Raw genomic sequence first — 13,717 nt, 5'->3', positions numbered from 1 at the left:
ATTGTTCAACCATTTTATATACATAATATTATATGTTAATGCCATTTCTCTTCTTGTTTCATTTGTCAGTTCACCGAAAAACTCAAGAAGGCTCAGCAATTGAGATGACTCCAATTGAAGCAGATTTCTCCTGGCAAAAAAAGATGACACAACTTGAGATGGAAATTCAAGAGGCATTTTTGCGCTTTATGGCATCTATTTTAAGAGGATACAGGGCATATCTCAAGCCAATCACAGAGGCTCCGTCAAATAAAGCCACAGCTGTTGATTCATTATTTGACCGACAGGGTAAGTGGCATTGAAAATATAATTACTTTTTATAGAAATGAGATATTTTCTATTTGGTATTGGTACCAAGAAATATTCACTATATAAATTCTTAGAAATTTATTTAAAATATAATGAACTAATGTGCATTTGTAATCTAGTTCTATGAATAGAATCTTTTTATTTTTATAAACCATTTTTTCCTGAGAAATCTGAAGTTGGAGGTCTTTAATTATGAAAAATCAAAGATGTTGCTTATATTTAAAATACTACATATTCAGTTATAGTATAATGTGATTTGCTTTTAGATGTTTCCTCAATTTTGCATAATTTTTGGATTTATACATTCTTTGCTTTAAAATATTCACTGACAATTAGTTTTTGGAATAAAGCTACCAGTTTTTAACACAAATACCAATTTTTAAAATTTTTCAAAAAATATAGCCTGTTCCAGGGGAAAACACTATACATATTTTTTTAGTATATGTTATTTTAGGGAATTACGAAGATTTTTGTTATTATTCAGCTGTTCTTATGACATATATGTAGTAGCATCCTTACAGATTCATCAATATTTATATGAAATTTATATTTCTGTACTTTTACCCAGCAGTCACCTTAAAAGTAATCTATATTTTCCCAGTAATCCTTTTGTCTTTTATCATTTCTTCTTCAGAATAACTTATCTCTCAAATGTTTAGTCACCACTTACAAAGTCCAACTAGCTATTATGTAGGGATATAAAGATATATAAAATCTAGCTCTAGGGATACTAAATGGAAAATAATCTAAAATGTTTTTTAAAATAGAGCAAGTACTCAAGAAAACAGATTTTACACAATTCACTGAGCAGTTCTAAAAATTCAGAAAAAGGAAACATTTTTTTCAAATGAATATTTTGGAAGACTTCATGGAAGAAGAGCATGGCTTTGAAGAATGGGTAGTATTTGGATAAATGGAGATGAGCAGGAAAAGCTTTTTAAAAAAACAATAGGCATTAAAAATCAAATTTGAATTAGAATTTCTTCTTTGCTATCTATGAAGCCTTTTTGGGGGTCTGTTTTCTCATTAATAAAATGTGGTAATACCTAGTTCGTGAATGGTTGTGAAGAGGAAATGAGAAAATCTATGTGAAGCAACTAGTAAAAGTACTTTACAATACTCAATACTCATGATAACAGCTATTATTGTTAGGGGTAATAACGAAATGGAAGAAACCTCAAAAGCAAAAACACAAGGGATGTATATTGGTTTGCTAGGTCTGCCATAACAAAGTACCATAGATTGGGTGGCTTAAACAACAGAAATTTATTTTCACATGATTCTAGAGGCTAGAAGGTTGAGATCAATGTGTTTGCAGGATTGGTTTCCTCTCGGGTCTCTCTTCTTGGCTTATAAATGCCTCTCTTCTCCCTGTGTCTTCACATGGTCTTCCTTCTTTGCGAATCTGTGTCCAAATATTCTCTCTGCATAAGTCCATCGATCACATTCTGCATTTTGACTTAAGTCTTTAAAAATCTTATTTGCAAATGCAATCACATTCTGAAATACTGGGTGTGAGGATTTCAACAGAAGTAATTGAGGGGGGACACAATTCAGCCCATAACGTGTTTGGGAAAAAAAGATTTAATGGTACAGTTTGGCAAAAGTGAAGAGCTTTAAAGGTGTGAAAGATAAGGCTGAAAGTAAGATTAGAGCTCAGATTATGGGCAGTGTTAAGGGTAGTCTTAAAAACATGGATTTTTTTCTAATCAGCAGTAGTGGGTCATTGATTCATATTTCTCATTTTCTCTCTTTCTCTCTCTCTCCCTCTCTCTGAGTGGCATTACTAAAGGAATTTAGAAAGATAGATATTTAGTTAGTATCTGAGGCCTAAGGATTTTATTAACAGGATAGCATTTGGTCTAATGGCGGAGGTTACAGATATTAGACAAAATAACACAAATACTAATTACATTTCACTAAGGTTATAGTGAAGGAAGGTATGGGTTACAGCGAGAGTGCTAGGTCAGGGAAAGGTTCCCTGAAGAAGTAACAATTAAGCTTGGGTCCAAAAAATGACTAAGAATTAACTATTGTTTTTGGGTTAACTCTTTATTAGGGATTCTTTCCCAAACATATATCAAAATAGAGAGAATAATATAACATACCCTCAAACAGCCATCTTCCAACTTGAGCAGTAGTAGCAATCAACATTTTGCTATTTTTGTTTCACCTATCTTTAGTTTATTCCACCCTTTTTCCCCTTCCCCCTCCCTCCTCCCTTCCTTCCCTCCCTCCCTCCAAATGCCAAATTGGACATTATTTCTAAACTGTGTTAACTATCCGTCAGGTTTCCCTGGATTTATATGTGTTTTGGGGGATATTATAGATCCCCACGGTGTCATTTAATTATTTAACATTTCTTCCATCATCTGTATTTCCTATAAACTTGTGGTTGGATCAAGAGTTGATCATCCAATAGAAATATAATATGAACCACATATATAATTTAAAATTTTCTAGTGGCCACAGTTAAAAACAATAATATGGGAAATTGATGTTTTTAAATTTTATTTTAATTAAATTTATTGGGGTAACATTGATTAATAACATATATAAGTTTCAGGTGTACAACTTTATAATACAATATCTGCATACTCCATTGTGTGCTCACCACCCAAAGTCTACTCTTTGTTCCTTACCGTATATTTGACCCCCTTTTCCCTCTTTGTCCTTCCCCCTTCTCACTTCCCTTCCAGTAACCACCTTTCTGTTACCTGTATCTATGGGTTTGTTTGTTTGTTTCTTTTTGTTTTACATCTCACATATGGCTCTTGTCCTTTTCTATTTGACTTACTGCACTTAATGTGATACTCTCAAGATCCATGTTGTCACATTTGAATAATGTTTTTTCCTACTTAATATATCCAAAATAGTATCATTTTAACACATGATCAAATTTTAAAAATTTTAATGAAATATTTTACATTTTTTTTTGTATGTTAAGTCTTCCAAATCAGCATGTATTTTATACTTACAGCACACCTCAGTTTGGACCAGCCACATGTCAAGTGCTGAATTGCCACATGAGGGTAGTGGTTACTGAATTAAATAGTACTGATTGATCTAGAGCTTGATTAGATTCAGGTTCAATTTTCTTGGCAAGTAATGCGGAAACACATGGTACCCACTACTTCCTATTGTGAGGCACATGCATGTCTGGTTGTCCCATTTTTAGTGCTCCTAAGATTGATCATTGGATTGAAGTGTTGTCAGCTCCATTCATTCTTTATAGTTTCCCCGTGAGCATTTTGTTTAATTGTTTCAGCAGCCTTTGCTGATCATTGCCTATATCCACGAGAAGAAAAAAAACCTTTTAGTTGCTACTTGTTAAGAAGAATCTTTTTTTATTTTATGTAAGTGTTTCTCAACTAATTAGTATTTCATTGGGATGGAGTGAGGACCACAGCATGTGGAATGCCCTAAAATATCAAAGAAAGAAAGGTTTGGAGGGAACAGTGGTTCAAAAACCATGCTTAAAATGGTGGTGTGAGCCAGATCATGTAGGATCTTTTAGAACCAATGAAGGATTTTAAGAGTCTTTAAGAGTACTTAGAAGCCAGTTGAGGACTGGGTAATGGGATCAGTTTTGCATTTTTAAGATACCACTTTGAATGTGGGTTTTTTTTTTCCCCTTAATCTCTGTAGTTTCTATGCAGAGATTGAATTGGAGGCATCCAGAGTATGGATCTACTAAGTAGTGGGTTAACGCACAGATCCAAGTGATCAGTGGGAGTGACCTGGATGTTGGTGGTAGCATGCATATGTAGAAGTGTGGTTTTTTTAGGAGGTAGATTGAATACAATGTGGTAATTTAATATGGTGTGTAAGATACAGGGAGATGTCAAGAGCACCTTTGTAATTTTTGTCTTTAACAAAATGGATGATTGTGCCCTTTATTGATCAGGAAAATAGCACAAAAGGGAAGGATCTGATTATTTGTTAAGAAAAGGGTGTCCAAAGTGAGAGAGACTTGAGTATGCTGATAAGTAGCTAATAAAGAGGGAGAATTGTCCAGAGAACACTGAAGCGGCTGGAATCCAAGGCTCCAGTGGTTAGCTTGGCCTTAGATGTTGGACAGACATACCCATTGTAAAAAGACAGAAGGAATGAATGATAGCTGCAGAAAAGAGTCATAGATTTTGTAGTGAGATGATTAAGGTAGTTCTCATTTAATGATTTTCATTCTCTCTGCAATATAAGGTATGATCATTCAAGGGTGGGGAAGAAAACATGGAGGGAGTGCTTTTGAAAATTGGAAATAGTTGTGAAAACATGGGCAAAGGGAAATTAAGTTGATTCCTAAAATGTTGTAGGATTGCTGGTCAGGGGTGGAGGTACAGTGTATGTAAGTAATTCCACCTACCGTGTTTCCCCGAAAATAAAACCTAGCTGGACAATCAGCTGTAGTGCGTCTTTTGAAGCAAAAATTAATATAAGACCCGGTATTATATGATATTAGACCCGGTATTATATTATTATATTGTACCAGTACATTATATTATTATATTGTACCGGTACAATATAATAATATAATATAAATTAATATAATACTGGGTCTTATAATCTTATAAGACTGGGTGTAATATAATATAATATAGTACAGGGTATAATATAATATAATACCGGGTCTTATATTAATTTTTGCTCCGAAAGATGCATTAGAGCTGATGGTCAGGCTAGGTTTTATTTTCAGGGAAACATGGTAGTTGTGGAACCTTTTTTGTTCCCCTTTTAACTTGTGGTCAACTACACTGGTGCAAATCCAGAGAAAGCAGGCGGTACATGCCTCGGGGGCCAGGTTATACTAGATGGGTTTGACAAAAATGACAAAAGGGCATAAGCATTGAGAGTGTTGTCAGGAAAGCAAATTGAAATTAGGGACATGGACATGGAATCAGCATTGGGTAGAGAGAGAAGGGAAGGCAGGAGGGCACAGGTAGGATGTAAAAGGATAAATGGATTGTAGATTTCAAAGGAGCCTCCCTTCTCTCTCTCCTTTATCCTACTGGTTCCCTCCAAAACCTTCATAGGTGTGCTAAGTCAGATAGATGGGGGTAATGGTCAGCGAGTAACATGTAAATTAGAGATTTGGGAGGCAGAGCGATGAATATTAGCAAGAGGAGCCCAGAGAGTGTGACTGTAGAAGTTGGCGATTAAAGTGGGATATACCAATCATTGACAGTTGAGGAATCTACTCATTAAAGTGTTAGATGGTTTGTGCCTATGGGCCTACGGGTGTTGAAGAATGATGATGGTAGGAGTTGGAGAGAAGACTTCGAATTAAGTGCCTGGTCTTCAGTGAATGAAGGAGAGAGTGTCCCTGAAGTCAGTAGCTGACTACAGTTAGTAGGGGAAAGGCAGAATAGCCAGATGCTTTAACCTTCAGTGAGCAGAAATTTTTACGAGATGATACAGAAGTAATTGTGTGGAGGCATTGCAGAGGAAGAACATAGACCCTTCTTACTTGAGAAGGTACAGAGTATTAGAAATTTCTACATAGAGCTGTAGAGCTAGAGGTTTCTTATAAGAGATTCAGATTTCAGTGAAAAGGTTAATGGTATAAATTAAGCTTTTTCTATGGTTGAATCAGGCAGAAGGAGCTATGGTTACTACATGCTTCTATAAACATTTATATACGAGTATACAAAGAGAATATAATATAGATATGTACAAATTTAAGATAACATTTAATGTAACATTTAGTTCCACTTTAAAATTTGAATTTAATTGCAATTTTGTTTTCTTCAGGATTTGTAAAAAGTCGAGATCGTGCCTATACAAAATTCTACAGCCTTTTATGCAAAACACAGATTTTTATTCGTTTCATTGAAGAATGTAGTTTTGTAAGTGATAAAGATACTGGATTGGCATTTTTTGATGACTGCATAGAAAAGGTAAAATTTGACCTATATATTAATGTTAAGGAAAAACTTTAACAGTTTTTTTTTTTTTTTTTTTTAAACAGACTACCTGTATAATCATCATTATTATTAGCCCAAATGATCTGAGGGAGACTGTATGGGGTGTGTGGATTTGTGTGTGTGTGTGTGTGTGTGTGTGTGTGTGTGTGTGTGTGTGTGTGTCTCTTTCTGATTCTGGGCTTAATATAAGAGACATTTTCCTTGTAACTAGTTTCTACCATACATAGCTAATTTTTCTCTTTGAACTTCACTTTGTTTTTCTAACTACTAAGTACTAAGAACATTTCATTGAACCTCCTAAATATATATTTTTTATTTATATGAATAAGATAGGATTTGGTACTTCATTGAAAAACTTGTTTTATGCATAATGGAGTCCTATGTTCTTTTGTTTCAGTATCTTTCCAAATACTTTCGCTAATATATTTCTTTTGTCCTAGTGGAGGATATTTGGAAATATGTTAATTTTAAAGCTTTAACTCACCCATCCTGAGGAAGTTTAAGTTGATTCTTGACAGTTGATTGATGACTTACATATTATTTCTTAGTTTTAATAGAGTTCTTAGTTTTGCTAAGTGGATCTTGGGGTTGATTGTTAATGCAAACCATATATTATATAAAATTTGAGATTATATCCAGAAAAGGTACATTATTATGGCATTGTATTTCTTATGGGCTCCTAATGATTCATATGCCTTAGAAGACTTGATTAATTTTCTCCCATTCTGTCAGTGTGATCTAAAACTTCAGGGATGTGATTACAATTATTTAACATTTTTGTTTACTTGTAAAATTGATGGTCCAATATCATTGCAGTCAGAGGGATGCTTAGATAATATCAATCACTAATGCAGGGGTTTAATAATAATGAAATTTTTGATTTGAGAAGCCAGATTCCCCTGTGATTTGCCATCTTTTGCTTGTGAAGAAGGATTTATGAAAAAATGAATAAAAATAAATTGTTTTCTATTTTAATAGTTATTATTTAATAGTATAATATTATTATAACAGAAATATTATGCTTTAGCCTAACATAGTACAGAGTCCCAAAAATATATTGTGAAGTGTTTTGTATCCGCCCAATATTAAAAAAATAGTTTTTAAAATAAGAATTTAAGATAATCTCTATTAAATTCACAGTAGACATTTTCACCATGAATGCTTCCTTTCTAGTTGTTTCCTGATAAAGGCACGGAGAAAACAGATAAGGTATTTTTTTCTTAAACTTAAGTTTTTAAATTTCAGAAGTAGGTCTTGCTTATATACAAATTAATTAGAGAAAATAATTATTTTCAGGGTGATTTTGATTCAACAGAAGATACCAAATTGATAGAGCTAGATGACTCACAGAAAAGTGAGCACACTGTGTTCATAACGCCACCAGAGCCACCTCCTGATGATGGGAAGGACCTGTCACCAAAGTACAGGTAGCAGGAATTTTTTAAAGAGCTATTTGGACACAGCTTGAATAATTTATTTTGATCTTTTGTGATTTTTAATGGATACATATATTAATTATTTGTGAAGGTCATTTTCAAAGTTTATTGAGTGAACTCATGGAGAGGAGTATTTTATGGAAATGTCACTGGGTAATGTAAGGTAAGAATTGGACAGCCTTGTTGGAAGATAAGTCAGATGTTGATCACTATTCACCTAAACATTTAACCACATTTTAATCTTTAGAAATTTTATTTCTGAAGAAGAAAAAAATGTACTTTTGTGAAGTTCCTGCTCTCTTTGGGGGGTTTTGTTGTCAAAAGACTGAAATTCTTATGCATTAATAAGATGCCAGAGTAAACTTAAAGGTAAAGGGCCAGGAATCATTTTTTATTAAAACAAATGTAAAGAATAGGATTTGGATGGGAATCTTTTGTGAAATTAAACTGTATTTGATTATTTATTATATCATAATTATAACAACAACAAAGGCGTGGAAAACAGATAAGGTGTTTTTTTCTTAAACTTGTTTTTAAATTTCAGAGGTAGGTCTTGCTTTTATATACAAATTAATTGGAGAAAATAATTGTTTTTTGGTTGATTTTGATTCAACAGAAGATACCAACTTGATAGAGCTAGATGAGTCACGGAATTTTTTAATAAACTGTTTATTACAGAGTTTAATAAACTTAGAAAATCAAGCAAAAAACAAAAGCTAACACATCATTATAGCACCAATACTTAATGTCTGTTAATAATTGTATATATATCTTTCCTGTCTTTTTGTGCATAAATTTGCATTTACTATTCTTAAAACAGATACGAGTTCGTCTTGTACATATTCTTTGTAACCTGTGTTGCCTGGTCTGAAAAGTTTCCCCTGCCAGTAAATATTTTTGTGCCATATCATTTTGAATGACCACATTGCATGCATTTATTGTGATTTGTTTAACTCGTCTCCTTTGGATTTGTTTGTAGTTCTTTGCTATCTATATCTTTGTGTATATACACAATTATTTTCTTCGGCTATGTTCCTAAAAGAATATCTGGGGCAAAGGAAGTATTAAATAACTGTCTTCCAAAAATACGGAATTAATATATAATCTCAGAAGGACTGCATAAGAATAGAGTATATGCCATAGGGATTGAGTGGCTTCTAAGTACTATTTTGATTGCATATTAATTATGGAATTCTTTTTTACTTTGGCTTACTCACTGTACATTGGAATCCAGGTATTGAACAAGATAAATCAAATAGGGAAAGGCCGTATCTCACAGAATAAAATTGGCCAAAGGAAATAAGCAGTTTCCGAGAAGAAATCCCAGTTGTTAATAATATGAAAATATATTAAGCTTTTCTAGTATTCAAAGAAACGCAAACCAAAATGATGACTAGAAGCATTTTTAATCTATCATATTGAGGGTAGGCGGTGCTACTAGTTACAGTATATATTAATGTGTATGCAAGTATATAGCCTTTCTGGAAATAATTTGGTAGTGATTATAATAATTTTGATTCTCTTGATAAACATTGAACATATCAAACCCTGTTATTGGGCATATCCTAAGAAAGTAAGCAAAAGTATTCACAAAGATATATGTACAAAGATATTTAATTGCAAAAATTCAGAAATAACCTAAAAATGTCCAATAGTAAAGAATTGGTTAAGTTATGGTATATCCCTAAACTAAAAATGTTATGGATTTTTTTTTCTTTTTAGATACTAGTGCAAGGTACTTTTATGAACAAAAACAAAATTATGAAGTATAACAAATATTTTTCAATAAACATTATCATTGAACACATGGGTTTTGTTGCAAGGGCTATTAATTCCTGTGTCAAGTAAGATCATAGTTTTGTGTTTTGCAGGGATTGGTTGAAAATAACAAACAGGGTGGGAGGACCCGAAGTTTCTATGTAGATAGTCTGTGTATTTTATAACTACATCTTATATTTTGAAGAAAAAATTTTTCTATGTTAGAATTTTGGGGAATAATACGGGATACTATTTGAGATTTAGAAATATTCACCTAAATTTTAGAATAATATAAAGAGTTAATGTATTTTAAATCAGCAGTTCTATTTTTGCTTTTTATTTTAGTTACAAATACTTTCCAAGACTGGACCTTAAGCTTTTTGACAGACCACAGGAGTTGAAACTTTGTTTTAGTAGACACCCTACTGGGAATAGCATTACAAACAGTCCAGCTCTCATGGCTAAGAGAACTAAACAGGTCAGATATTCTTTATCTAATACATGTTAATTTAAAATGTAAAATATGTATATGTGATATGAGCTCATAGTTTAGAGTTATCACCCAGGGCAACCATTTGAAGACCTACTATGGTTGTTAATGAACTAATTTGTATTTCTTGAAACCCTACTGAAGTTTTTGAATGCTTTATGTTTATGCTTTAAGAGAATCCTTGGGAACCAAATATACTTTTTAAGTAAACAACTTAATACTGAGATATAATTCACATACCATACAATTCACCAATGTAAAGTATACTCAGTGGCTTTTAGTATATTATCAGGGCTGTGCAACTGCCACCTCAATCAATTTTAGAACATTTTTGTCACCCCAAAAAGAAAGCCCTCACCCCATAGGGAGTTATCAACTCCCTGTTCTTCCCTCCCCCACAGCCTTAGGTACCCAACTAATCTATTTTCTGTCCCTGTAGTTTTGTCTATTCCAGGCATTTCATCTAAATGAAATTGTATAATATGTGGCCTTTTGTAACTGGCTTCTTTCACTTATAATAATGTTTTTAAGGTTCATCTATGTTGCAGCATGTATTATCAGTACTTTATTTTTACTGGTGAATAAATAGTCCATTGTGTGGATATGTACCACATTTTCTTTATCCATTCATGAACATGTGGGGTGGTTCCTACTTTTTGGCTATTATACATAGTGCTGTTATGAACATTTGTGTACAGATGTTTTTGTGGATGTATGTTTTCATTTCTCTTGGATATATGCCTAGAAGTAGAATTGTTGAGTCATATGGTAACTCTGTGTTTAACCTTTTGAGAAACTGGCAGGCTTTTCCAAAGTGGCTATACCATTTTAAATTCCCACCGGCAGGTTGTGAGCATTCCAGTTTCACCACATCCTTGTCAATTCTTATTGTCTATCTTTTTGATTATAGTCATTATTTGATTTTACCTAGTGGGTGTGAAGTAGCATCTCATTGTGATTTTGATTTGCATTTTTCTTGTGGTTAACATAAATGTATTTTATAACAAATACTACATTCTGAAAGGAGCTGAAGTGAGTTAACTGAGGACAACCTAGACTTCTTGTTTTAATACCGTATCTGGTGTAGGTATAAAGAGTTAAGCTACAGTTAGATGTGAGTTAAAATTAAACATCCTTTATACGTATAGTGACATTTTGGAGGTCTACAAAACATGGAAAATTTCACAAATAAAATTCTTAGCTCAGTTTTTACCAATTCCTATACAAATCCTTGAAGTAACCTGAAGTGTTCGTTAATTTCGTACAGTGCACATTTCTCTCAGTGCTGTCTGAAGGGAAGATTATTTTTTTTACCCTTACAGCTTAATAAAGGCAAGTTTTTAAAATGGAAATTTGCCAGTCTTTAAATTTCATTTTCACCAGAATTCTTTTTCCAGGCTAGCTGGAAAAGGAAAGGACCTTAAGATCTTAGAAAACAAGTGACTGTGTGTTCAAATATATCTTTAAGTCTGATGGAAATAGAGATCATAAGAAAAATTAATATACCAGATTATTTTTATTTAGAACACGTCTCAGCAGAAGGATCTTTAGTGCAAGGCACATACATACAATAACAGTCTGACATATTTGGAAGGTTCTATAGTTTCTGGGAGTATGTATAGTTTGATAAAGCTCAGCAGGTGATTTTGATACCTAGTCTGTTTTCCACCTAAATCAGGATGAGAATCAGAAGTCGAAAACATGACTATGAAACTATTAGCTAGGAAGGTCTGTGATCTTTCTCAAGACTGTTGCCTTGAGAAGAATAGTTCTTTTCAAGTAATCGGTCAATGAAGGAATTAACACGGACTGTGGTGAGAGGGAGGCTAAAGTATAAATCTTGGCAGGAAATGGTCTAGGGCATCTTAAACTTCTTAGCAGGGAGGAGTGAGAAGACTCACTTTTCAAGAATGATGTTGAGGAACTCATAGGCTATATAAATGGTTAAATCCCTTTCATCCGTCAAGCATATGACTGCCTTCTCTGTGAAAGGTGCCTGATTAACTAACTATTGTATTTAAAATATGAATGATCTCTGCTTTTAAGAACTTTCTAGTCTGTTAGGAGACTCATGCCTGCCAACAAATAGTAACAGAACAGTATAAAGTGCTTCTATAGATGAATGTTGAAGGATCCTTGTGGCTCTAAGTAGGAAGCCACTCACAAAAGTAAAACTATGAAACGCTTGATTTTAGAATAAAATTTTATGTTAAATTCTTCCATTTCCTTCTCACCCCCCACACCCATCCTAATGAATTTTAGTAAAGACCATAATGTTTTATGTATTCTCTTTGTAGGAGATAAAAACAGCTCATAAGCTGGCGAAGAGATGTTACACAAATCCACCACAGTGGGCCCGGTGTCTCTTCAGTCACTGTTACAGTTTATGGTTTATTTGTCTCCCAGCCTATGTTAGAGTTTCTCATCCTAAAGTCAGAGCACTTCAGCAGGCATATGATGTACTCATTAAGATGAGGAAAACAGATGTGGATCCACTAGATGAGGCAAGTATAACAAATTGAGATTGTTACTAAGATAAGTTTCATTTTTGTATTCTTAAGAAAGTTTACATCTCAGTTGCTTTAAAGTGTCAAATATTTTCATTAAGTAGCAAAGGTAAAACATTAATTCTGTTTCATAGAGCGAGTACTTACTGTTTATTTTCAAGTATATTTATTTAAAATGAGTACTTACTGTTTATTTTCAAGTATATTTATTTAAAATTACTGCTTTGGAATGAAGCAGAGACTTCCTTACTTAGACTAGATTGTTTGCCCTTGATCAATAGAAAATAATATTGACTTAATATAGCTTTGTTAGGAAGCAAATAGGAAATAGGCTTTTAGTAGGTGGCTCTCCACTTAGGACTGTGTCCGAGGGTGAGTTATGAGACCAGTCTGTGTTTCAGATTATGTATCTGAAGTGTAGATACGAGTTTCTCAACCTTGGCACTATTGACATTTTGGCCCACGTAATTCTTTATTGGCCTGTGCATTGTAGGATGTTTAGTAGCATTCCTGGCCTCTACCCACTAGATGCCAGTAACGTCCCTCCCCTGCCATGGCAATCAAAAATGTCTGCAGACATTGCCAAATGTCATCTGGAGGACAGAATTGTCCCACTGATGTAGATAATAATAGTACCTTCCTCATAAGGTTAATTTGAGGTTTATTAAATCAGGTGATGTACATAATGTGCCTAAAATAGTACCTTGCTCATAGTAAGCGCTCGGTGAATGATGTGCTACATGTTTTACATACATCATCTCTCTTAGGCCACCGTAGACCCATCCTAAGAGGTAGGTAGTGATATTATCCAGTTATTGGTTGAAAAACTGAGTCACTTACTTAGCCTTTCTCTTGGCTATTTTTCCCTTTAAAATTATTTTGGTGTTAAAATAATTATACATGATATTTAGAACCAGATTAGAATTTAAAAGGAAGTTGAAATAAAAATTCGGAGTAATGGATATCTCGGGGGAGGGAGAAAGCACAAGGATAGACGACGAATGGGATTGTAGAGAGCACATTGTAGGCTTCAGCAACTATCATTTTTTTCTTTAAAATAGAAAAGATCTGAAACTAATACAGCGTCTGTAGTATTAAGATTTGGTAATGCTGTGGGCACACTGAAACTCATTTTTCTCTAAGTATTGTCTGTACATTATAAAAGCTTTTAAAATAAAAAAAAGTTATAAAACAATTACTAAAATATCCATTCTCATATTTGATTATATTTTCTCTCGTCTGATGTGTATAAAATTATTTGGAAATTAAAAATACTCGATCAGAAATAGTGTT

At 33.4% G+C, this 13,717-nt stretch overlaps 1 protein-coding gene across 5 annotated transcripts in view; it reads left to right on the top strand.

Annotated features, from left to right (window-relative positions):
* The window catches only part of DENND4C (DENN domain containing 4C), a 101,269-nt gene that overhangs the window by 48,310 nt on the left and 39,242 nt on the right, over positions 1-13,717 (top strand). For all 5 annotated transcript variants that reach the window (XM_033123718.1, XM_033123716.1, XM_033123717.1 and 2 more), the window contains 6 exons: positions 70-288; positions 6,061-6,206; positions 7,407-7,442; positions 7,530-7,660; positions 9,773-9,905; positions 12,215-12,421. In XM_033123718.1, coding sequence (XP_032979609.1) covers positions 70-288; positions 6,061-6,206; positions 7,407-7,442; positions 7,530-7,660; positions 9,773-9,905; positions 12,215-12,421 — 872 coding nt within the window. The remainder of the gene's footprint in view (positions 1-69; positions 289-6,060; positions 6,207-7,406; positions 7,443-7,529; positions 7,661-9,772; positions 9,906-12,214; positions 12,422-13,717) is intronic.

The sequence above is a fragment of the Rhinolophus ferrumequinum genome, chromosome 12 (assembly GCF_004115265.2).
Source record: "Rhinolophus ferrumequinum isolate MPI-CBG mRhiFer1 chromosome 12, mRhiFer1_v1.p, whole genome shotgun sequence".
NCBI lineage: Eukaryota > Metazoa > Chordata > Mammalia > Chiroptera > Rhinolophidae > Rhinolophus > Rhinolophus ferrumequinum.
Note: the sequence above shows the minus strand (reverse complement) of the source record. Positions and strands in the feature narration are given on the sequence as shown.